Source organism: Loxodonta africana, chromosome 2 (assembly GCF_030014295.1).
Source record: "Loxodonta africana isolate mLoxAfr1 chromosome 2, mLoxAfr1.hap2, whole genome shotgun sequence".
Lineage (NCBI taxonomy): Eukaryota > Metazoa > Chordata > Mammalia > Proboscidea > Elephantidae > Loxodonta > Loxodonta africana.
The window spans coordinates 4120418-4146581 of record NC_087343.1 but is presented as its reverse complement, the minus strand read 5'-3'; the positions used below and the strand labels follow the sequence as shown (position 1 = coordinate 4146581).

The 26164-nt window shown below is 48.9% G+C and overlaps 1 protein-coding gene across 1 annotated transcript; it reads right to left on the bottom strand.

The window, feature by feature from the left end:
* CFAP90 (cilia and flagella associated protein 90) lies at positions 1-20462 on the bottom strand. Its single transcript, XM_064279681.1, has 3 exons — positions 20268-20462; positions 2216-2332; positions 1-180 (listed from the first exon to the last, which is right to left on the bottom strand). Exons 1-3 carry the CDS (start codon positions 20460-20462, stop codon positions 1-3), a joined length of 492 nt encoding a protein of 163 aa, XP_064135751.1.
* Positions 20463-26164: the final 5702 nt, after the last annotated feature.

Here is a 26164-nt window from a genome sequence, read left to right as displayed (position 1 = left end):
TCAGACTGGAGAGATGTGCCCGAAGCCAGGGGCCTTGATGCTGGGGATGTCGTTCTTCCGGTAGAAGTCGGCCTTCACGTGGTTGACGCGCCCGTGGTCCCGGTTCAGCGGCTCCACTGGCAGGTGGATACGCTTCCCATACACAGAGGAGGTCAGCACCCCGACGGGCCGCTCCCGCTCCTGTGGGGGCACCCACAGCACCGTCACACACACGGTGACCTCAGCTCAGCCCACCCCACGGCCAGGGTGCTGAGTGCATCTGCCCGGAGCTCAGCAAGGTGAACCACCTGGGAGCCTGCAAACTGAGCTGACTCCACCTGGCCACTTCCTCTACTCGGCACTGAAGCCAGAGGGACCTCCTTAAATGCTGGACTCAGGCCCTCTGCTCCAAAAAAACACAAGTTGCTACGGAGTAAGCTCCAAGTCACGGAGACCCCATGTGTACCAGAGTAGAACTGTGCTCCACAGGGTTGTCAAGGTCTGGTTTTCTGGAAGGAGATTGCCAGGTCTTTCTTCTGAGGCACCTCTGGGTGGACTCGAACCTCCAGCCTCTTGGCTAGCAGCGAGTGCATTCACATTCGCCCCATTCAGGGACTCTCCTGCTCTGAGCCCTCCACTGCCCTCAGGTCCTTCCAAGGAAGAGCCGAGGTCTTGCAGTGGTTCCAGCTTTGAGACCTGAGCCCAGGTACCTCTGACTTAGAGCCATATCCTTCCTCTCTCCTGCCCTCTCCTGCCCACTCTGCTGTCAGCCTGGCTCCTTCTTTCCCCCAGCCCACGGACCCGGGGCCTCTGCCTGGCCTGTCTGCTCTTCCTGGGCACACCTCTGCCCCTTCCTCTCCTGCAGCCACCTTCTCACCAACTGTCACTGTTGTTCCTGACCCCACCCACCCACCCAGCTAAAGGAGCACCCCCTGCCCCCTGCTCAGCCCTCGCCCCTTAGATGGCTTCATTCTTCTGCACACCAATCACCACTACCTGGAATTAGGTTCATTACAAATTTGCCTCTGATTTTTCAGTCTCCTCATGGGAACAGAAGCTCTAAGAAGGCAGAGACTTTTGTCTTATTCCTTTTATGCCCGGTACACAGGAGGTGCTCAGGAAGCATTTGTTGAATAAATAGGTATACCAAAATGAAAAAAAAAAAAACAACCTACTACTGTCAAGTCGATTCCGACTCATAGCAACCCCATAGGGTTTCCCAGATTGTAAATCTCACAGAAGCAGACTGCCATATCTTTCTCCCATGGAGTCGCTGGTGGTTTTAAACTACTGACCTTTTGGTTAGCAGTGAATCGCTTTAACCACTGTGCCACTAGGGCTCCTTTAAATGGATATAAGTAATGCTTAGAAAAGGAGCCCTGGTGGCCCAATGGTTAAGTGCTTTGCTGCTAAATGAACAGCTGGCAGTTCAAACCCACCCAGCAGCTCCGAGGGAGAAAAGACCTGGAGATCTGCTTCCATAAAGATAAAAAAAAAAAAAAAAAACCCTGCCATCAAGTCAGCTCTGACTCATAGAGACCCTACAGGACAGAGCAGAAATGCTGTGTACGGTTTCCAAGGTTGTAAATCTTTATGGAAGCAGACCGCCACATCTTTCTCCCGAGGAGCAGGCTGGTGGATTCAAACTGCTGACCTTTGGGTTAGCAGCCGAGTGCTTAACCACTGCACCACCAGGGCTCCTTTCAGCCTAGAAACTCCTGTGGGGCAGTTCTACTCCATCATATGTGGCCGCTGAGTTGGAATCAACTCGATGGCGCCTAATGACAAAAACAACTATGCTAAAAAGTCAGTTGCCACTAAACTGAGTCCGTTCTGAACTGTGGCGACCGATGCGTGCAGAGTAGAAGTGCGCTTCGTGGTGTGTTCAAGGCTGTGACCTTACAGAAGCAGGTCGCCATGCCTTTCTTCTGAGGCCCCTCTGGGTGGACCTGAACCTCCAACCTTTCGGCTAGTAGCTCATCCCTTAATCATTTGTACCACCCAGGGGCTCTTTGTTTTTCTCTCACTAATTGCTAAATTCTGTACAACGAAACAGAATCACAAAAGTTAATACACAATAGCAAGACAGAATACACTGAGCTAAAATAACAGTTTCATCTTGGTTTCTGGGGACAGTAAAATCCAGGTGAGGTGCCAGACTCCTGGAGTTACAGGAAGCAAAGGGAACCCAGTATTAAAATGTGCATTTTATGTTGATCTGTTAGCACCCTGTTACCTCCTCGTTCACACACAGCCCTATGCTTTTCGCGTGCTCTCTGTCATCACGGTGCGATATCTGGTTGTAATCTAGGCGCCTCTTGAAAACACAGTCATAGAGGGAAACGATTCCTGTCTGGGAATAAAAGGAGAAAAGAAGCTGTGGGTTTATTTGAAAACTGAGCCTGGAAAGCCTGATGGAGCCAATGCTGACCTGATGGAGCTGGGGGCATAGAGTCTTTGGACTGTCATGACTGCACTTGGTCAGGATGGTCACCCACCAAGGGGGGGAGCGGCCATGACCCAGAGCAGGGAGCAGTCACAGCTCAGCCCAGCAGGGGGCAGTCACAGCCCAGCCCAGCAGGGGGCAGTCACAGCCCAGCCCAGCAGGGGGCAGTCACAGCCCAGCCCAGCAGGGGGCAGTCACAGCCCAGCCCAGCAGCAGAGGGGGGGCAGTCACAGCCCAGCCCAGCAGCAGGGGGGGGCAGTCACAGCCCAGCCCAGCAGGGGGCAGTCACAGCTCAGCCCAGCAGGGGCAGGGTCTCTGCAAGAGCTGATGGGCATGGGGTAGGGGCACTTCCATGGGAACTTTCATTTCTTTCCCTCAGCTCTTTTTAAGGCAGTTGCCAAGAGTTGACTCCAACACCTGGTGATCCCGTGTGTGTAAGTAGAACTGTGCTCCACAGGGTTTTCAGTGGCTGATTTTTCAGAAATAGATTGCCAGGCCTTTCTTCCGAGGTGCCTCTGGGTAGACTTGAACCTCCAACCTTTGGCTTAGCAGCCGAGAGCATTAACTGTTTTCATGACCCAGAAATTGCATATAATCCGTATAAATAGATGCATGATAGATGGGAAGCCTTCGTGGTGCAGTGGTTAAGAGCTCGGCTGCTAACCAAAAGGTCGGCAGTTCGAATCCACCAGCTGCTCCTTGGAAGCCCTATGGGGCATCTCTACTCTGTCCTGAAGTCCCTCTATGAGTCAGAATCGACTCGACAGCAATAGATTTGGTTTTGGCCTGCCCTTCTGAACTGAGTAAGCCCCCCTGGGGCTCTGGGGCTTATCCTGGGAGGGAGTCCCTGAAGAGGGAAGGACGGGCCCCAGAACAGAATGAGATGCCATCACTGTGGTCTGAACGTGCAAGGAAACGTGACTGCATTTTGTCCTCTAAGTTGGAGGAAGCTGGTGTCATGTGCACTGTTATAAAAATGCCCATTTCTCATTGAAATCAGGTCCCCTGGAACACTCCATAAAGCAGTGCCCTGAAGAAGCCTTGCTGCCGGCCCCGCAATGCCCGGGTTAGTTACCAGAGCCCACTATTGCTCAGGATAATCTTTTTTAGGAATCTCACCACCGAGGGCGTGACCAGAATCTTAGACATCTTTTCGTAGTGGGGATTTTGCATATTCAGAACTTTCCAGGATGAAAAATGAATTTTTCTATCACTGAAATATAAGAAAAATGCCACCACCAGGCACCCTCTTTTAGCCATGTGACCGCCCATTTCCAAAACCTAATCAAACTGAGCACCTTTTCCCAGATTTTAATGGTTAATTTTCCTTCTTTTCTCCCTTTTTCTTTCATTCCTTTATAGTTTGAAGCAAACTGATATTAATAAAAACCAGTCTGGAGTTAGATGCTCTCATAAAGCAGAGCTCTGGTTTTGCTGATATTTTGCTATTCAAATCTCTCAAGGCATTCCCTCTCTTTCACACATGATGTGTCTGTTAAAAAGCAAAGCAAAGCAAAACCAAAGCCATTTACTTTTCTCTTGTGATCTCCTATAGTCTCTCTGGGCTTTGAGTGTTGTTAAAATTAAATATGGCTTCTATGGATTGGATTGTGTCCCCCAAAATCGATACATTGCAGTCCTAACCCTGTTCCTAGGAATGTGACCTTGTTTGGGGAAATAGGGTCTTTGTTATCAGTTAGGTGGAACAAGTTTACACTGGGGTGGGTCCTAGTCCTGATTCCTCTGAATGGTGTCTATAAAAAGGGGTGGCACCGGGGGGAAGACAGGCGCCATGCGGCAAGAAAGGCAGGTGCATTAATGAACAGCAGAGGAGCACCAGGGATTGCTGGCACCCCCAGAAGGTAGGAGACAGCCTCCAAGGAGTCAGTGTGGCCAGGACTTCTATGATCTGGCCTTCTAGCCTCCAGAACCATGAGAAAACAATTTTCTGTTCTTCGAAGCAACCCACTGTGTGGTGTTTTGTTACAGCAGCTCCAGGAAGCTAAGACAAGGGCCTCATACTGGTTGTGGTACTGGTTGATCTACCATCTGTTTCCCTCATGGTGACCCCATGCCTAGTATGAAATGTCACTCTAGCCTGTAGACTGCGTGCTTTAAGTCTGGTGGAGGCCTTCAAATTTCAACCTCTGTCATGGATTGAATTGTGTCCCCCAAAAATATGTGTATCAATTTGGCTAGACCATGATTCCGTCTTGTGTGATCGTCCACCATTTTGTTACCTGATGTGATTTTCCTACGTGCTGTAAATCCTATCACTATGATGTTAATGAGATGGATTAGCGGCAGTACGTCGATGAGATCTACAAGATTAGATTGTGTCCTAAGAATCTCTTCTGAGATATAAAAGAGAGAAGCCAGCAAAGAGACATGGGGGACCTCATACCACCAAGAAAGCCATGCTAGGAGCAGAGCACATCCTTTGGACTCAAGGTTCCTGCTTTGAGACATTCCTAGACCAGGGGAAGAATGATAACAAGGACTCTCCTCCAGAGCCAACAGAGAGAGAAAGACTTTCTCTGGAGCTGGCACCCTGAATTTAGACTTATAGCCTACTAGACTGTGAGAAAATAAACTTGTGTTTGTTAAAGCCATCCACATGTGGTATTTCTGTTATAGCAGCACTAGATAACCAAGACAACCTCCAAAGCACATTGTTGTTGTTGTGTGCCATCAAGTCAATTCCAACTCACGGCAACCCTATAGGACAGAGTAGAACTGCTCCAAGGGTTCCCTAGGCTGTAATCTTTATGGAAGCAGATAGCCACGTCTTTCTCCTGTGGAGCTGCTGGATAGATTCAAACCACCAACATTTTGGTTAGCTGCTGAGCACTTAACCATTATTCCACTAGGGCTCCTGCCCAAAGCTCATTAGCCCCACTCTTATGTGAGGCACTAGCTAGGCTCCTGCTCAGAAGAAAGGAGCCCCTGCCCTTAAGGACACCAGAGTCTAACCATGGAGATGACCCCAATAGTAAAACAACAGCTGAGTACAAATGAAGCAAGGGAGGCAGATGTAAGTACGGCGCTGGCATCGCAGGGAGGCCCGCTCTGGTTTCAGCTGGGGCAGAAGGTGGCTGTGGCAGAAGCTGAGGCAGGGAGGCTATACCTCCCACTACAGACAGGACCAGTGGGTGAGTGACCTCCTGGTCAGGAGGAGTTACCATCTTTTACGTGTTGAATTGTGTTTCCAAAAAAGGCCTAAGGTTGTCCTAACCACTCAGTAACTGTGAATGTGACGTTATTTGGAAATAGGGTCTTTGAAGATGTAATCAAGCTAAGATGAGCTCACTAGGATGGGCCCTAAGCCAATATGATAGGTGTCCTCATGAGAAGAAAAGAGACAGGGACACAGACAAACAAGGGAAGACGGCCACATGAAGATGGAGCACAGGTTGGACTGCTGCAGCCACAGGCCAAGGAGCACCGAGGGCCACCAGAAGCTGGGAGAGACAAGGAAGGAGCTTCCCGGGAGCTTTGAGTAAGGGCACGGCCCTGCCGACATCTTGATTTCAGACTTCTAGCTCCCAGAACTGAGAGGGAATAAAGTTCTGTGTTATAAGCCACCCAGTTTGTGGTAATTTGTTACAGTAGCTCCAGAAACTTAGCACATCACCTTTTGAACAGTGGAAAGTAAGAATGGAGATGAACGAAGGGTAACTACAGCGGAGCCAGAGACCCGACCTAGGAGAGCTCTCCCCCAGGTGAACAAATTGGCAGACAAACTGGTTTGGTAGACAACTGTTATTGTTGTGTGCCTTCCAGTTGATTCCAGTGCACAGAAACTCTATAGGACAAAGTAGAACTGCCCCACAGGGTTTCCAAGGCTGCAATCTTTATGGAAGCATACTGCCACATCTTTCTCCTGTGGAGCCGCTGGATGGATTGAAACCACCAACTTTTTGGTTAGCAGCTGAACGCTTAACCACTGCACAACCACACATTACCAATATTCAATTCTCTTCTACTTCTGGCTACACAGAGGATAAATCTTCTATGTTCCTTAAGGCAAGGATTTTATTTTACTTGGATCCACAATCAACGCCCATGGAAGCAGCAGTCAAGAAATCAAAGGACTCATTGCATTGGGCAAATCTGCTGCAAAAGGTCTCCTTAAAGTGTTAAAAAGCAAAGATGTCACCTTGAAGACTAAGGTGCGCCTGACCCAAGCCATTGTGTTTTCAATTGCATCATATGCATGTGAAAGCTGGACGATGAATAAAGAAGACTGAGGAAGAAATGACGCCTTTGAATTGTGGTGTTGGTGAAGAATATTGAATATAACATGGACTTCCAAAAGAATGAACAAATCTTTCTTGTAATAAGTACAGCCAGAGTGCTCCTTAGAAGCGAGAATGGTGAGACTACATCTCACACACTTTGGACATGTGATCAGAAGGGACCAGTCCCTGGAGAAGGACATTATGCTTGGTAAAGTAGAGGGTCAGCAAAAAAGAAGAAGACCCTCAACGAGATGGATTGATGCAGTGGCTGCGACAATGACCCAAGCATAACACTGAGTGTGAGGATGGCACAGGATTGGGCAGTGTTCCATTCTGTTGTACATAGGGTTGCTACGAGTCAGAATCGACTCAGTGGCACCTAACAACAACAACAAGGCTGCCAAAACAAAATACCATAAAGTGGATGGCTTTAAAAGGAATTTGTTGTCTCACAGTTCTGGAGGATATGGTCTGAATTCAGGGGGTCAGCAGGGACATGCTCTCTCTTGAAGGCCCTAGGGAAAGATCCTTCCTTGTCTCTCCCAGCTTGTGGTAGCCCCAGGCGTTCCTTGGCAGTTCTTGGCTGGTAGATGCATCTTTACATGGTGTATCTTCTCTCTGTCTCTTATAAGACATCACTCAGATTGGATAAGTACCCACCCTACTCTGGTATGACCTCGCATTAACAGATAACATCTTCAAAGACCCTGTTTCCAAGCAAGGTCACCTTCCCAGGTTCTGGGGTTAGGACTCAGCAGATCTTTTTGAGGGACACAGTTCAATCCCTCACAGAAGGTGTGTGGGTGCAAGAGCCTGCTGGATGTAATACAGACTACCCCACCTAGATTTAAACAGGCAGACTAGGAAAACACAGAACTAGAGCACCACAGTCTGTAGGAGCAAAAGCGTGTGTGTGTGTGAATGTGTGTGCGGATTAGTGTGCATGTGTGTGTGTATGGGTGTGCCTCTGTGTGTGTGCATGTGCGTGTGTGTTGGGGGGGGTGTCTTAATCATCTAATGCTGCCATAACAGAAACACCACAAGTGGATGGCTTTAACAAAGAGAAATTTATTTCCTCACAGTAAAGTAGGCTAAAAGTCCAAATTCAAGGTGTCAGCTCCAGGGGAAAGCTTTCTCTCTCTGTCAGCTCTGGAGGAAGGTCCTTGTCCTCAGTCTTCCTCTCAGGCTACAAGTCCAAATTCAGGGCATCAGCTCCAGGGGAAGGCTTTCTCTCTGCTGGCTCCAGAAGGTCCTTGTCATCAATCTTCCCCTGGTCAAGGAGCTTCTCAGGCTCAGGGACCCCGGGTCCAAAGGATGCGCTCTGCTCCTGGTGCTGCTTTCTTGGTGGTATGAGGTCCCCCACTCTCTGCTTGCTTCCCTTTTATCTCTTGAGAGATAAAAGGTGGTGCAGGCCACACCCCAGGAAAACTCCCTTTACCTTGGATCAGGGAGGTGACCTCAGTAAGGATGGTATTACAATCCCACCTAATCCTCTCAACATAAAATTACAATCACAAAATGGAGGACAACCACACAATACTGGGAATTATGACCTAGCCAAGTTGGTACGCACATTTTGGGGGGGACATAATTCAATCCATGACAGGGGTTAATGTGCTTAGTGCTTAAAGGTCAAAAATCCACATCAAGGAATGGCTCAGGGGAGCACATATTGAGCACCTGCTGTATGCAGGACACTCTGGACGGTCCTTGCACGTGGTCACATTTACAAAGTGCCTGGCTGCACGTGGCAAAGGGAAATGCAATGATGTTTAAAGAAACACAAGGCCCTCACCTCAGTATGGACACCACACTCCAGGGGAAGGAAAGCTGAATGATCCCCCTAACTGAAGGGTGCTGTCATGGATTGGGTTGTGTCCCCCAAAAATGTGTCAACTTGGTCAGACCATGATTCCCAGTATTGCGTGGTTGTCCTTCATTTTGTGATTGTAATTTTATGTTAAAGAGAATTAAAGTGATATTGTAATACCCTTACTAAGGTCACATCCCTGATTCAATGTAAAGGAGTTTCCCTGGAGTGTGGCCTGTACCACCCTTTATCTTACAAGAGATAAAAGGAAAGAGAAGCAAGCAGAGAGAGGGGACCTCATATCAGAAAGAAAGCAGTGCTGGGAGCAGAGCACATCCTTTGGACTCAGGGTCCCTGTGCTTGGGAAGCTCCTAGACTGGGGGACAAGGACCTTGACAAGGACCTTCCTGCAGAGCCAGCAGAGAGAAAGCCTTCCCCTGGAGCTGACACCCTGAATTTGGACTTACAGCCTACCAGACTGAGACAGAATAAATTTGTCTCTGTTAAAGCCATCCACTTGTGGTATTTCTGTTATAGCAGCACTGGATAACCAAGACGGGGCCTTCAGAGAAAAGCTTCCCTTAAGACAGAGCTATCCACAGCCCGCCTTATCACCATCTCTAAAACCTCTCAAAGAGCCCTGGTGGCTTAACAGTTAAGTGCTCAGCTGTTAAGAGAAGGGTTGGCGGTTGGAACCCACCCAATGGCTCTATGAGAAGAAGACCTGGCGATCTGCTCTCATAAAGATTACAGCCTAGGAAACCCTATGGGGCAGTTCTACTGTGTCACGTGGGGTTGCTATGAGTCAGAATCAATTCAATGGCACACAATAACAACAAAACCTCTTAGGATTTTTTAATGTAGACCGCCCTCCTTTTTTTTTTTTTTTTTTACCAGTGCTGTCGAGTTGACGCCGACTCTCAGCAGCCCCATGTGTATCAGGGTAGAACTGTGCTCCACAGGGTTTTCACTGGCTGATTTTTCAGAAGTAGATTGCCAGGCTTTTCTCCTGAGGCACCTCTGGGTGGACTAGAACCTCCAACCTTCCCATCAGGAGCCAAGTATGTTGACTGCACCACAGGGACTCCAATGTAGCTCTTAGACTTGAGGGATTTACTCACAACCTTCCCAAAAGGGGATCCACTTTAACTCTGCTTCTCCATTTCAGTAGCAGAAATGCTGCCTAAGGCAGAAGAAGGAAAAAGTAACTTAAGATCAGCTTTGAGCTGAGTCTGCCGCCACTGGAACAGTGTTTGATAGGAAAAGCCTCACTGCCAGAGACCCCGAGGGATCGGGGCAGGGCTGGTCACATTTCTGCTGGGGCATCACTGGGGTTAACCAAATGTGCAGTGTTCAGGGGGTTAGCTCTCTGGGCTCCGAGGTGAGGTGCTCTAGAGACTAGAAGCCACCAGATGATGTTCTTATCATCTGCCCTCCCACAGGGTCTGGGACATACAAGATTGGCCACCTGAACCCAACCCTCACTGAAAAAAACACTCTCACAATCACTAACGAGAACAAATAATAGTAACAGTGGTGGTGTTGGCCTCCACTGAAACCTGTTCAGCATCCCAGCAACACACAAGCCTCCACCGACAGACAGGTGGTGGCCATAATGAGGTGCATGGGCTGGGAATCGAACCCAGGTCTCCCACATGGAGGGAGAGAATTCTACCCCCAAACCATCACTGCCTCCGGCAATTATAGTAGTTGTTCATAAATAGGAGACCCTGGGTGGTGCTAACGGTAAAGGTTGGGCATTTGTGTCCACCCAGAGGCACCTCGGATGACTTGCTTCCAAAAGATGAACCATTGAGAACCTACGGAATGGACTGCGGACCATGGTCTCGGGGGATATCTAGCTCAACTGACATAACATAGTTTATAAAGAAAACGTTCTACATTCTGCTTTGGTGATTAGCGTCTGGGGTCTTAAAAGCCTGTGAGTGGCCATCTGAGATACTCCACTGGTCTCACCTTGTCTGGAGCAAGGGAGAATGGAGAAAACCAAAGACACAAGAGAAAGATTAGTCCGGAGGGCTAATGGACCACATCTACCACAGCCTCCACCAGACCAAGTCCAGCACAACTAGATGGTGCCCAGCTACCACCACTGACTGCTCTGATGGATCACAACAGAGGGTCCCAGAAAGAGCTGGAGAAAAATGTAAAACAAAATTCTAACTCACAAAAAAAGACCAGACTTACTGGCCTGATAGAGACTGGAGAAACCTCGAGAGTATGGCCCCACAGGGACTCCAACGTAGCTCTTAGACTTGAGAGACGCCCTATTAACTTAGCCCTGTAGTCACCTGAGGTTCACCCTACAGCCAAAGATTAGACAGGCCTATAAAACAAAACAAGATTAATGGGCACCCCAGCCCAGGGTCAAGGATGAAAGGGCAGGAGGGGACAGGAAATGGGGAACCCAAGGTCAAGAAGGGGAGAATGTTGACAAGTTGTGGAGTTGGCAACCAATGCCACAAAATAACGTGGATTAATTGCTTAATAAGAAACTAATTAGCTCTGTAAACCTTCATCTAAAGTACAATTAAGAAAAAGAAAACCTATGGAGCACAGTTGTAATCTGACACCCACGGAGTTGCCCTGGGTCAGGATCCACTTGATGGCAACCTTTTTTTTTTTAATACCTAGCTATGAATCAGAATCGACTCTACGGCGAGGCAAGGGGTTTAGTTGTTTTTGCTTATGTGCCACTTTACACATAAGCACTTTATACTTTCACACTTAGTATTAAATTATTTCTCACAGGAGCTAACGGACACAGGCACTGTTTGATCCCTGTTTTACAGACAGGCAACCGGAGACAGAGAGTCTGTGATTTGGGCAAGCCCACACAGCTCGTGAGCATGGAGCCTATGTTTTTACCCAGCACTCCTCTGCAAGGTCCCTGAGTGGCATAAACGGTTTGCGCTTGGCTACTGACCTAAAAGTTGGTGGTTTGAATCTACACCGCATCTCCACAAAGAAAGGCCTGGCAATCTGCTTCCATAAAGATCACAGCCAAGAAAACCCTATGGAGCCATTCTACTCTGACATGTATGGGGTTGCCGTGAGTTGGAATCAGCTGGACGACAGTGGTTTTTTTTTCTTTTTTAGTGCTCCATAGAGTTTTCTGGACTGTAATTTCTACAAAAGTAGATCGTCAAACTTTTCTTCCATGGCACCGCTGGGTAGGTTTGAATAGCTAACCTTTAGGTTAGTTGCCGAGAGCAAAAAGCCATTTTCGCTACCCAGGGTCACACTTCCCAACCCATTGTCGTCGAGTCAATTCCGACTCATAGCGACCCTGTAGGACAGAGTAGAACTACCCCATAGGGTTTCAGAGGAACAGCTGGTGGATTCAAACTGCTGACCTTTTGGTTAGCAGCCAAGCTTTTAGGCTTAAAATTGACTGTGACCCCGGCTTGCCAAACCGTGCTGAAATGCTTTTTTAAAAATCCACTTTGAATTAATTTGTTCTAATTCTAGTCCTAATGCAATACATTAGAACAGAGTTTGGCAGACTTTTTTGGTAAAATGCCACAGAGTAACTATTTTAGCTTTTTGAGCCTTTGGGCCTCTGCCACAGCTACTCAACCCTTCATGTATGTAAACGAATGGGTGTGCCCATGTGGAATTGTACCTGAACCCCTGACACTGGAATACAGAGATGGTTAAAGAAATTCTCCCACCCTTTGAGTTCAGGAAAGAACTCTCTTCCCAGGTAAGACTCACAGATGTCCCCTTGCTTACCAGACTTTGATACAAGGCCAGATACCAAACCAGAAAAACCAAACTAGTTGCCATCTGATTGATTCCAATTGATCCCCCATATAGTTTCTTTATGAAAGCAGACTGCCACATCTCTCCCCCGAGGAGTAGCTGGTGGGTTTGAACCATCAACCTTTCAGTTAGCAGCCAAGCGCCTCACCACTGCACCACCAGGGCCCCTGAAAGCCAGACCCCCCCCCCCAAAAAAAAACCCATTGTTGTCGAATCAATTTCAACTCATAGTGACCCCATAGGAAAGGGTAGAACAGCCTCATAAGGTTTCCAAGGCTGTAATCTTTATGGAAGCAGATCGCCAGGTCATTCTCCTGAAGAGTGGCTGGAGGGTTTAAAGAACCGCCAACCTTTTGGATAGCAACTGAGCGCTCCCATTCCTTGTCTCCTAAATAAGTAACTGAACTGCTTGTCCCCACTGATCAATGAGAAATAAAGTGCTTGTTCACCAAACTTTGGTTAGACTTCTCTCCTTCCCCAAGGCCCTGAGCTTTGGCCCCGCTCAGCCTGAGCCAGCACACTAACCCTCCTTAAAGGCCCCTTCCGGAGGACAAGCTGGTCTCAGGATAGCATGTGCTCTTATTTACTATCCAAAGACAGTACCCCTTCATCCCTTTTCCCCACACCTGGGTCTTTTCCTAGCCTTGTTGACTCTGTCTCCATGAGAGAAGGTGTTTTTTCCCTAACGCTTGGAAACTCTTGCCAACCAACCGTAAGTTCTGCCCATGTCTCCAAGCATCTGCAGATCTATGGTTGGAGCGTTCTTCCTGTTGTCATGGTCCCTGGCTTAGTCATCCAGTGCCGCTCTAACAGAAATACCACAAGTGGATGGCTTTCACAAAGAGAAATTTTTTCTCTCACAGTATCGGAGGCTAGAAGTCCAAATACAGGGCGCCAGCTCCAGAGGAAGGCTTTCTCTCTGTCAGCTCTGGGGGAAGGTCCTTGTCATCAAACTTCCCCAGCTGAGAAGCTTCCCTGCGCAGGGATCCCAGGTCCAAAGAATGCACTGTGCTCCTGGTGCTTTCTCTTGGTGGTATGAGGTGCCCATGTCTCTCTGCTTGCTTCTCTCTTTTATGTCTCAAAAGAGATTGGCTCAAGACAGAATCCAATCTTGTAGATTGAGTCCCGCTTCATTAACATACCTGCTGCTAATCCCATTTCATCAGCATCATTGTTGTTGTTTGGTGCCATCAAGTCAGTTCTGACTCGTAGTAACACTATGCACAAAAGAATTGAAACCCTGCCTGGTCCTGTGCCATCCTCACAATTGTTGCTACACTGGACCCATTTTTGGAGCTACTGTATCAATCCATCTCATTGAGGGTCTTCCTCTTTTTCTTTGACCCTCTACTTTACCAAGCATGATGTCCTCCTCCAGGGACTGATCCCATCTGATAATGTGTCTAAAGTGTGTGAGACGTAGTCTTGCCATCCTTGCTTCCAAGGAGCATCCTGGTTGTACTTCTTCCAAGATCAATATCATAGAGGTATGATTTACAACACACAGGAAAATCACATCAGATGGCACAATGGTGGACAACCACACAATACTGGGAATCATGGCCTAATCAAATTGATACACATATTTTTGGGGGACACAATTCAATCCATGACAGTCCCCTTCCCCATCTTACGATACCCCTTCCTCTCCCCCCTTTTTCTTTCTGAATAAAGCTTTTTACTATCAAAGTCTGTATGTGTTTTTATTAGGCAAGCCTGGCTGTATTCTAATAAAACTTTATTGATTACTTCAGGCAGTGGGCCATATACACGTGCCAACCCTGGATTCAAGTGGGCTCCTTGCCCACTCCTGCACTCCTCCCAAATGATGAGGGCCTGGTCACTCACACCACCCGCCTCTGTCTGCCCTTGGTTGATTCTGCCCAGGCAAGTGGAGCCGCTGCCCACACTGGTAGACTTAGAACACACTGAGCCCACCATGCTCAGCTCTGCCCTTCTCCCCTTGGTAGTGCCTGGCCCACAGGGCCGGGGGCTGCGCTGCTTGTCCGAGTGGGAAGATCTGCCCATTCCAAGATTCCTTATCTACAAGGCCATTTGCCCAGCATCCTTAGCAGTCTTCTCCTGGCCTTTCTTGTCAATACAGAGATCTTGCCTTCATTTGCTTAGTCTTTTGTCTTCTCGATAGCTTCAAGGTTCTATTTAACATGGCCTCTCAAAGTAAAAACCAGAACGGTGTATTGTGAGTTGTTTTCATTATTTCAAACTGGCCACACATTTTGTATTCTCTCAATACAACAGCATGCCGTTGCTGTTGCTGGTTGCCCTGGAGTCTGCTCCGACTCATGGCAACCCCACGTGAGCAGAGTAGAAGTGCTCCATAGGGTTTTTCCAGGCTGTGGCCTTTCAGAAGCAGATTGCCAGGCCTGTCTTCCAAGGAGCCTCTGGGTGGGTTTGAACCACCAAACCTTCAGCTAGTAGTCAGGTGTCACCCAGGGACTCCTTTAAATAACATATCAAAAAGAAAACCAAACTAGTTGCTGTCGAGTCGATTCTGATTCGGAAAACAACATAGGCCCACTGAAAACATGAAGAGTCCATGGTTTTTGGGTGGTTCTCTCATGCTGATCATAAATTAATTGGTAGTAATATACGTATTTGTTGTTAGGTACTGTCGAGTAGGTTCCAACTCATAGCGACCCTATGCACAAAAGAAAGAAACACTGCCCAGTCCTGCACCATCCTTACAATTGTTGTTATACTTGAGCTCATTGTTGCAGCCACTGTGTCAATCCACCTGGTTTAAGGTGTTCCTCTTTTCCACTGACCCTGTACTCTGCCAAGCATGATGTCCTTCTCCAGGGACTGATCCCTCCTGACAACATGTCCAAAGTATGTAAGACGCAGTCTCACCATCCTTGTCTCCAAGGAGCATTCTGGCCACACTTCTTCCAAGACAGATTTGTTCATTCTTTTGGCAGTCTATTCTTTGCCAACACCACAATTCAAAGGCGTCAACTCTTCTTTGGTCTTCCTTATTCATTGTCCAGCTTTCACATGCATATGATGTTATTGAAGATACCATGGCTTGGGTCAGGCACACCTTAGTCTTCAGGGTGACATCTTTGCTCTTCAACACTTTGAAAAGGTCCTTTGCAGCAGATTTGCCCAATGCAACGCATCTTTTGATTTCTTGACTCCTGCTTCCATGGCTGTTGATTGTGGATCCAAGTAAAAAGAAATTCTTGACAACTTAAATCTGTTCTCCGTTTATCATGATGTTGCTCACTGGTCCAGTTGTGAGGATTTTTGTTTTCTTTATGTTGAGGTGCAATCCATACTGAAGGCTGTGGTCCTTGATCTTCATTAGCAAGTGCTTCAAGTCCTCTTCACTTTCAGCAAGCAAGGTTGTGTCATCTGCATAACACAGGTTGTTAATGAGTCTTCCTCCAATCCTGATGCCCCGTTCTTCTTCATATAGTCCAGCTTCTCGGATTATTTGTTCAGCATACAGATTAAATAGGTATGGTGAAAGAATACAGCCCTGATGCACACCTTTCCTGACTTTAAGCCAATCAGTATCCCCTTGTTCTGTCTGAACAACTGCCTCTTGATCTATGTAAAGGTTCCTCATGAGCACAATTAAGTGTTCTGGAATTCCCGTTCTTTGCAGCGTTATCCATAGTTTGTTATGATCCACACAGTCAAATGCCTTTGCATAGTCAATAAAACACAGGTAAACATCCTTCTGGTATTCTCTGCTTTCAGCCAGGATCCATCTGACATCAGCAATGATATCCCTGGTTCCACGTCCTCTTCTGAAACCGGCCTGAATTTCTGGCAGTTCCCTGTTGATATACTGCTGCAGCCGTTTTTGAACGATCTTCAGCAAAATTTTGCTTGCAAGTGATATTAATGATATTGTTCTATAATTTCCACATTCGGTTGGATCAACTTTCTTGGGAATAGGCATAAATATGAATCTCTTTCAGTCAGTTGGCCAGGAAGCTGTCTTCCATATTTCTTGGCATAGACAAGTGAGCACCTCCAGCGCTGCATCTGTTTGTTGAAACATCTTAGTTGATATTCCATCAATTCCTGAAGCCTTGTTTTTCGCCAATGCCTTCAGAGCAGCTTGGACTTCTTCCTTCAGTACCATCGGTTCCTGATCATATGCCACCTCTTGAAATGGTTGAATATCGACTAATTCTTTTTGGTATAATGACTCTGTGTATTCTTTCCATCTTCTTTTGATGCTTCCTGCATCGTTTAATATTTTCCCCATGGAATCCTTCACTATTGCAGCTCGAGGCTTGAATTTATTCTTCAGTTCTTTCAGCTTGAGAAACGCTGAGCGTGTTCTTCCCTTTTGGTTTTCCATCTCCAGCTCTTTGCACATGTCATTATAATACTTTGTCTTCTCGAGAGGCCCTTTGAAATCTTCTGTTCAGTTCTTTTACTTCATCAATTCTTCCTTTTACTTTAGCTGCTCGACGCTCAAGAGCAAGTTTCAGAGTCTCCTGTGACATCCATCTGGGTCTTTTCTTTCTTTCCTGTTTTTTCAGTGACCTCTTGCTTTCTTCATGGATGATGTCCTTGATGTCATTCCACAACTTGTCTGGTCTTTAGTCACTAGTGTTTAATGCATCAAATCTATTCTTGAGATGGTCTCTAAATTCAGGTGGGATACACTCAAGGTCATATTTTGGCTCTTGTGGACTTGCTCTGATTTTTTTTTCAGTTTCAGCTTGAACTTGCATATGAGCAATTGATGATCTGTTCCACAGTCGGCCCCTGGCCTTGTTCTGACTGATGATATTGAGCTTTTCCATCATCTCTTTCCAATTTGATTTCTGTGTGTTCCATGTAGCGAGATCCGTGTGTATAGTCACCGTTTATGTTGGTGAAAGAAGGTATTTGCAATGATAGAATTTGGTCTTGCAAAATTCTATCATTTGATCTCTGGCTTTGTTTCTATCACCAAGGCCCTATTTTCCAACAACTGCTCCTTCTTCTTTGTTTCCAACTTTCACATTCCAATTGCCAGTAATTATCAATGCATCTTGATTGCATGTTCAATCAAGTTCAGACTGCAGCAACTGATAAAAATCTTCTATTTCTTCATCTTTGGGCCTAGTGGTTGGTGCATAAATTTGAATAATAGTTGTATTAACTGGTCTTCCTTGTAGGCGTATGGATATTATCCTATCACTGACAGCGTTATACTTCAGGATAGATCTTGAAACGTTCTTTTTGACAATGAATGCAACACCATTCCTTGTTGAGTTGTCATTCCCAGCAGAGTAGACTATATGATTGTCCGATTCAAAATGGCCAATACCAGTCCATTTCAGCTCAATAATGCCTAGGATATCAATGTTTATGCGTTCCACTTCATTTTTGACGATTACCAATTTTCCTCGATTCATACTTCATACATCCCAGGTTCCGATTACTAATAGATGTTTGCAGCTGTTTCTTCTCATTTTGAGTCGTGCCACATCAGCAAATGAAGGTCCCGAAAGCTTTACTCCACGTCATTAAGGTCGACTGTACTTTGAGGAGGCAACTCCTCGCCAGTCTTCTTTTGAGTGCCTTCCAACCTGGGGGGCTCATCTTCCAGCACTATATCAGACAACGTTCCGCTGGTGTTCATAAGGTTTTCACCGGCTAATGCTTTTCAGAAGTAGACTGCCGGGTCCTTCTTCCTAGTCTGTCTTAGTTTGGAAGCTCAGCTGAAACCTGTCCTCCATGGGTGACCCTGCTGGTATTTGAATACTGGTGGCATAGCTTCCAGCATCACCGCAACACACAAGCCCCCACAGTATGACAAACTGACAGACACGTGGGGGAATATAAGTATAGTATACTTAAAATGGATATCTCTAGGTGAGCAAGAAGTCCCTAGGGAGCAGTTCTTCTCTGTAACACACACATGGAGTAGCCAGGAATCAGAATCTGCAACAACTAACAACATCAACTATACTTAAAATGTAAATTCATTTAATAAATGAAGTTATTTACAGTTAAGAGCTCTTTCAAAACATTTTGCTCATGGATGAAAAAGTAGAGATCCTTAAAGGTTGGGTATCATCACTTTAAATTCCCTACCCCCAATCATCTTAATATTCAGTGGATATTCCAGCCTGGGAGAGTCTGCAAACAGGGCTTCGAAGGCAGATACTTCCAGATGCCCCCTGAGGTCCTCTTTCTCCTTCCATACCACTCCAGGCCACCCAGAGAGGTGCAGGCTGAGGTTGGTGGTCCCTAAACTGGAAACTGAAGATGTCTGTAAGGCAAAGCCCTGTGATGTGCTTCCAGCCCTCACAAGGTAAGGACTCAGAAGTGTGCTGAGCTGACCTGCACCTGGACCTGTTTGGACTCTACTGATGGTGGTGAGAGGAGGAAGGCAAGGATGCATTGTGGGAATATCTTGTGCAGCACCAGGGAAAGGCCTCCTTCCTCCTCTCACCAGATTACTCTCCCCTCCTCACCTGGGTCACTCAAGCCACCAGAGTGGCTACCCAAAACTCAGTGCCATCGAGTCGATTCCGACTCCTAGCGACCCTATAGGACAGAGTAGAACTGCCCCATAGAGTTTCCGAGGAGCGCCTGGTGGATTCGAACTGCCGACCTTTTGGTTGGCAGCCGTAGCTAGCAGGCATGAAAGGCCTGGTCCAAGTTACCCCTGCAGGCTGGGCCCAGCCATCTTCCTGTTTAATAATGGGGGCCCTGCATCCTGACTGACAGACATCCTGGAGATGTTTGGAAACAGGGCAAGAAGGATGCACCCGCAGACCCTGAAGTTGCTCCATTTTCTTTGGACTGCTCCTCCTGCTCCTCTTTGCTGGTGGGAGGTGCTGGGTGTAAGGCCCTTTGCAGACACGCAGGGCCCTTCTCCCAGATCCCCCGGGCCACTTCAGAATCCGAGACCACCCCCAATCCACCTCCCTGCGCATCTGGTCACACCTCCCTCCTTAGGTTTGAAGGTGGGCAGAGGGTCCCCTTGCCAAGGACCGTCCTGGCCCCCGTGCGGACTGCAGACACAAAGCAGAGGAGGCCACACGCCTGCCTCCTTTTCCGAACTGTGCACCTGGGTGTCCCGAGCCCTCTTCGGGAATTCAGACCCCTCCGTGAAAACCGCCCTCCTTCTCTCCTCTGGTACCTCCTGCCCTTCTGAGCATCCCCTCTGTGTCCTAGCGCCCGGTTGGATTGCCCCTCCCCTGTGAGCGTCCCCAGAACCTGGAACTGCGCGCCCCTCCCTGACCCTTCTTTCACACTGTGCAGTCCTCCACCCACATAAGCAGTCCCCAGCCTTCCCGCCCCCCCGCCTGACTCCGCGCGCCCCGCACCGCTCTTCCCCTGGGGAAGCATCACCTTGCTCTCCAGATAGTCATAGCTGTGGATTTGGGGGTCCAGACATCTAGGTCCTCTGCCTTCTTCACCTCCTTGGCATCCCACCTCACCTCTGCCCCCTCTTGCCCCAGCTGAGCCCCGGGCTCCACCCTGGTCCCTCCTCGCTCCCCAGGGGGACCACCTTGCCCTGGCAGTAGTAGCAGCTGAGCTCCTTGGGTCCAGGCGCCTGTCTACCCTCCCTTGCTAAACATCCTGTCCTCAACCTTCCCCCCGAGCTCCGCCCCGAGCCCGCCCCCAGCACCGTGCTATCCCCTACCCCCGCCCCCGCCCCTTTCTGCCTCTGGCCTTCCAGACTGCCTCCCCCGCAACTCGCCCACCTTGCCCTGGCGGTAGTAGTAGCTGTGCTCCCTGGGGTCCAGGCGCCCAGCCAGCCCACCTCTCCACTGATCATCCTGTCCCCTCCGTCTACCCCAGCCCCTGGCCCACCTTGCCCTGGCGGTAGTAGCAGCTGTGCTCCCTGGGGTCCAGGCGCCCAGCTCACCTCTCCACTGATCGTCCTGTCCCCTCCGTCTACCCCAGCCCCTGGCCCACCTTGCCCTGGCGGTAGTGGCAGCTGTGCTCCCTGGGGTCCAGGCGCCCAGCCCACCTCCCCGCTGATCGTCCTGCCCCCTCCGTCTCCCCCGGCACCCACCTTGCCCTGGCGGTAGTAGTAGCTGTGCTCCTTGGGGTCCAGGCGCCGCGGCGGGATGTAGCTGAAGGCGGACAGCGCCGAGATGGGCAGCGGCCGCGGCTGGCCCCGCAGCGTGGCGGCCGTGATCTCCTCCTCGTCCTCGTCCTCGTCCACGTCCTCCGCGCGGGCCCGGGTCAGCGCCTCCGCCGAGGCCATGCTCCGTCGGCCTGCCACAGAGTGCCCGCCGGCCGCGTTCACCAGCCTCCGGGGTTCGCCGGCCACCCGCGTCCTCAGGTTGCCAAGAAACCAGGGACTCCGCCCACCTCGCAGGGAGGGAGGCGGGCTGGGGGCGGAGCCGCTAGGAGGGGCGTGGCCGGGAGGAGGGCGTGGTTGGGAGGGGCGGGGCCTCGATGAGGGGGCGGGGCCGGGAGTGGAGCCCCGGTGATCAAAGGCGACAGGGCGGGCCGGGCCGGGGTTGAGGTCGAGAGGAGGTGTATCTGGGACGGGCCAGAACCCTCATCCTCGCCGCTCCGTGGAACAACCACGCTGGGCCTCCCTCCATCTGCGCCGGGAGCAGCCCCCCTGCTCAGCAGGTATGGGCCTGGGTCCAGGTAGGGCGCTCCGCCTTCCCCGCAGCGCCCGTCCCTTCCTGGGTAGGCCAGAGCGCCCGCAGGCAGCCCTGGGGTGGGGCGGGGGGCGCTGCCCTGCGGTGGCGGCTGGGGGCGCAGCCTGGGACCAGTCATTCCCGAGGTGGCCTCCCTGTCTGGTGACGGAGGCAAATAAAACGGGCAACAATGAGTGGCTTCAGAAGGGCGAAGGCAGCACCGTGCCATCGAAATGCACTGCGAGCCGGGACGTCGTTTTGCCTTTCCCAGCAGCCACGCTGAGAGGGCAGAAGGACGCAGGCGAAAATCACTGTAATAAGGCGTGTATTGAACTCAGTCTGTCCAAAACGTTATCGTTTGAACGCAGTGTACTGGGCACCTCTCAGGTGCTCCATCGCCACCTGTTGGTTGCGGTGTTGGCGGCGCAGGTGTAAAGCTTCGATGAGTTACATCAGCCTAGTGCAAACTCCCGCAGATCTGAGCTGCTGCGGGAACCCCTGAGAACGTGGCTGTGTTGTTTCTTGATGTGGGTGCTGGCTCCATAGGTGTGTTCCATTTGTTGAAAATTCATTGAGCTGGAAATTCACAATTTGTGCACCATTCTGAGAGATGGAATTAGAAGTATATTAAGGCAGGTTTTCTTTTTTATTTTTTATTGTGCCTTAGATGAGGGTTTACAGAGCAAATTAGTTTCTTATTAAACAATATACATATCGTTTTGTGACATTGGTTGCCAACCCTACAACATGTCAACACTCACCCTTCTCAACCCTGAGTTACCTATTACCAGCTTTCTTGACCCTGCCTACCTTCTGGTCCTTGACCCTGGGCTGGTGTGCCCCTTTAGTCTCGTTTTGTTTTTTGGACCCGCCTAATCTTTTTTTAATCTTTGGCTGAAGAGTGAACCTCAGGAGTGACTTCTGTACTGAGTTAAAAGGGTGTCCAGGGACCATACTCTTGGGGTTTCTCCAGTCTCTATCAGACCAGTAAGTCTGGTCCTTTTTGTGAGTTAGAATTTTGTTCTACGTTTTTCTCCAGCTCTGTCCAGGTCCCTCTATTGTGATCCCTGTCAGAGCAGTCAGTGGTGGTACCTGGGCACCATCTAGCTGTACTAGACTCAGTCTAGTGGAGGCTGTGGTAGTTGTGGCCCATTAGTCCTTTGGACTAATCTTTCCCTTATGTCTTTGGTTTTCTTCATTCTCACTTGCTCCAGATGGGGTGAGAGCAGTGGAGTATCCTAAATGGTTGCTCACAGGCTTTTAAGGCCCCAGATGCTACTCACCAAAGTAGGATGGAGAATGTATTCTTTATAAACTATGCTTTGCCATTCAAGTTGGATGTTCCCCGAGACCATGGTCCCCAGCCCTTGGCACAGTAATCTGGTCCCTCAGGGAGTTTGGATGTGTCTGTGGACCTTCCACGACCTTGCCTTGGTCAAGTTGTGCCGATTTCCCCAGTATTGTGTACTGTCTTACCTTTCATCAAACTTAAGACAGGTTCTCTTATAAAGCCCAATAGCCAAAGGGCACCAGGAATATATCTGTTGTCCAACAAAGTCAAGTTATTGACTGGGGCAGCAAGGGAGAACACACACCAGAGGGACCAAGAGGCATATAACCAAAGGAATAGACAGGCAGACCCGTTGTCCTCGAGGTGATTCCGACTCACAGCAACCCTATAGGACAGCGAAGAACTGCCCTAGGGTTTCCAAAGAGTGGCTGGTGGATTCGAACTGCTGACCTTTTGGTTAGCGGCAGAGCTCTTAACCACTGCACCACCAGGGCTCCAAACAAAGGAATTGGCAGGGCTATTCTAGGATTGGAGGGACGGTTAGATTGAGGTAAGATTTCATGAAGCTGTCTTGGATCAACTCAAAGCAGAGCAAGGTGGTATGGAAAGGGTTAATTCTAGGCCTGGTCTGAGAAGGGGGCTCAGGATCACAAAAGTGAGATAAACCTGTGATGTGGTGTCAAGAACCCTTATCTGAAGCTCTCCATCAGGGATGTTAACCAAAGTTTCTTCTCTGTGACCAAATGACCCACGTGGCTCAGATCTTGTAGGCAGTGGCCGGGTGTGCTATGATTTCAAACAGCAACACTTTTAGAAAACGAGGCTTCTCAGCACTGTGTCCTTGATGCTAAGTAACAAGCCAGTTGTCCTAGGTCCACAATGGTATCCCCTAGTTATTGCTGTTGTTGTTAGTTGCCGTCAAGTTGGTTCCAACTCATGGTGACTCTGTGTGCAGAGTAGAAACTGCTCTATAGGGCTTTGAAGGCTGTGACCTTTATGGAAGTACATCACCAGGCCTGTGTTCCAAAGTGCCTCGGGGTTGGTTCAAACCGCCAGCCTTTTAGCTAGTAGTCAAGCACTTAGCCATTTGTGCTACGCAGGTACTAAGCTGTAAGTCAGTCCGTATTCCTCCTTACAGACCACTCTTTACATGCACCCTCATTAGGGCCAGATTACCCAATAAACAAGGCACGCACGGGCTCAGTGGTGCCCTCCCGCCCGTGTGCAGTGCACAGTTTCACCTGTCACCTACCATGTTAAAGATGTGATGAAATCACGTGTGAAATTGCTCATCACAAATTAGCAAGTGAGTGCAATTAAGCCTGTGGGTGCCGTGCTCACTGTAAGCCGGCACAGACCCTGTTCACGGGTTAACCCACCCCCAGCCCTCCCCTAAACTTACATCAACGAAGTGGAACTGAACGTGTTCACGGGTTAACCCACCCCTAGCCCTCCCCTAAAGTTACATCAATGACGTGGAACTGAACGTGTTCACGGGTTAACCCACCCCTAGCCCTCCCCTAAAGTTACATCAATGACGTGGAACTGAACGTGTTCACGGGTTAACCCACCCCTAGCCCTCCCCTAAAGTTACATCAACGAAGTAGAACTGAAAATGCAATATACCACAGCACAGTAATCAATAACAACAACAGCACTGGACGTTTACTGACTTTTTACCATTTGCCAGGTCCTGGGCTGCAGGGGTTGCTCTGAGTTAGCTCTGACTCAACCACAACAGGTTTGGCTTTTTTTTTTTTTTTTGGTTTTGGGCTAAGCACGGAGCCCTGGTGGTGCAGTGGTTAAGCATTTGGCTGCTAACCAAAGGGTTGGCAGTTTGAATCCACCAGCGGCTCCTTCGAAACCCTACAGGGCAGTTCCACTCTGTCCTATAGGTTCACTATGAGTCAGAATCAACTCGACAGCAGTGGGTTTGGTTTGGTTTTTGGTTGGGCTAAGCCTAAAAAAAAGTATCCTGTTTGCATAGTGGTTAAGCACTTGGCTACTAACGAAAGCACGGTAATTCGGCTCACCCAGTGAATCCATCAAGACCTGGTGATCTGCTCCTGTAAAGGTTACAGCCTAGGAACCCCTGTGGGGCGGGTCTACTCTGTCACATGGGGTTGCCATGCGTCAGAATAGACTCAACAGCAATGGGTTTGGTTTTTTTATGCTTTGGGGCTGAGCATTTTACGAGTTGTGCCTCGTTTAGCTATCCTGCCCTAAGCGTTCAGCCTACAGGTGGGTCTGGCTGTACTTTATTCCAAGTCTTGGGAAATCTCAGCCTTCAGAGCTGATTTCCCTCATTCACGCCCATTGAGCTAAGATGCTCCATCTGGATTTTTCGACCAACTGTTCCAGTGGGTGTAGCTTTTTTTAGGGGAGCTGCCGGCTTTCCTGTTTTCCTAGTACTCCATCAAACATGCTGATTCCTGCTCCTTCCTTTGTTTCCTTCTATCTAACACAGACTTATGGAAGTCCACATGCGCCCAGGCATACGAGAACATGGAAGCCAGGGTCTGTCTGCAAGGAGTTCACACTCCAGTAGGTACCTCTTTGTCCCAGGGTGCCACCTTCCTCTCCCGTCCAGGCCTGGCTCGAGAAAGTGCGCCCCTTACTGACAGGGAGGGAAAGAAAAGTGCCACCACCTGTCTGTCAATCTGTCATACTGTGGTGGTTTGTGTGTTGCTGGGATGCTGGAAGCTGCACCATGGATATTGCCAATACCAGCAGGGTCACCCATGGTGGACAGGTTTCAGCAGAGTAAGACAGACTAGGAAGAAAGGCCTGGAAATCTACTTCTGAAAATTAGCCAACCAACGCCCTATGGATTACAACATAATATTGTTCAATATAGCACTCTTTGAGAGCGTGGCCATTAACCAAAATGTTGGCAGTTCAAATCCACCAGCTGCTCCTTAGATACCCTATGGCGCAGTTCTACCCTGTCCTGTAGGGTCAGTCTGAGTTGGAATTGACTCGATGGCAACAGGTTTGATTTTTGGTATAGAGTTGGAAGAACAGCCCTGTAGGTTGGAAGGCACTCAAAATACACAGTGGTTACGATCGAGTCAAACATAGTAATGATCATGAACACAGTGCAGGACCAGGAAACGTTTCATTCTGTTGTACTTAAGGTCGCTGTGATGGTTATGTGTCAACTTGGCTAGGCCATGGTTCTCAGTGGTTTGGTAGAGACTGGACTGAGAGTTCTTCCATCATGTAAAATAATGTAACCACATTCCATGATGTGTTCTGACCTGATCAGCCAATCAGTTGAAAGGGCGTTTCCTTGGGAGTGTGTCCTGCCACCAGTGTATCAGTGGATGTTCTCTCTCGACCCTGCACTCTTCTCATTGCCTGACTTCTAGTTCTTGGGGTGTTAACCCACAGGAATCTCCGGCCTGCTGCCTGACCTGCAGATCTTGGATTCACCAGACCCTGTGACCCACGAGCAGCAGAGGTCTCCAGCGTGTTGCCTGACCCACCGACTGCAACTTGCCAGCCCCGTAATTATCTGAGTCATTTTCTCAAAGTAAATCTCTCTCTTTTAGAACCCAAATGAAGACAGTCGGCATGATTTGGAACTGACTTGGTGGCAACAAGCAACTAAAAGGGAAGGGAAGGAGAGATGCCTGTTTTTTTCAGGCAGTACCGTAACGCACCTTGCACAGTTACTGACCCCCTTCCACAGCTTCATTCCGCCCCCCCGCCTGACACACGCACACACACAGGCACACACATGCACACATGCACACACACACACATAACACACATGCATACACGCATACACACAGGACCTACTCTCCCCTTCTCCAGGGATCACCCAGGAAAATGTCCACTGCTGCAGCCGGATAAATGTCCTCAACTTTGCTGCCGCCTAGCGACAGTCCTAAAGAGTATCGCAGTTGCTTCAGAGATTACACTTGCAAGTAGCACATTTTTTCTCCCATTTTTCTTCCTCCGTTCTACTTTTGAAAGCTAATACAGCAAGATTATGCCTGTGGGGTTTAGGGTTTAAAC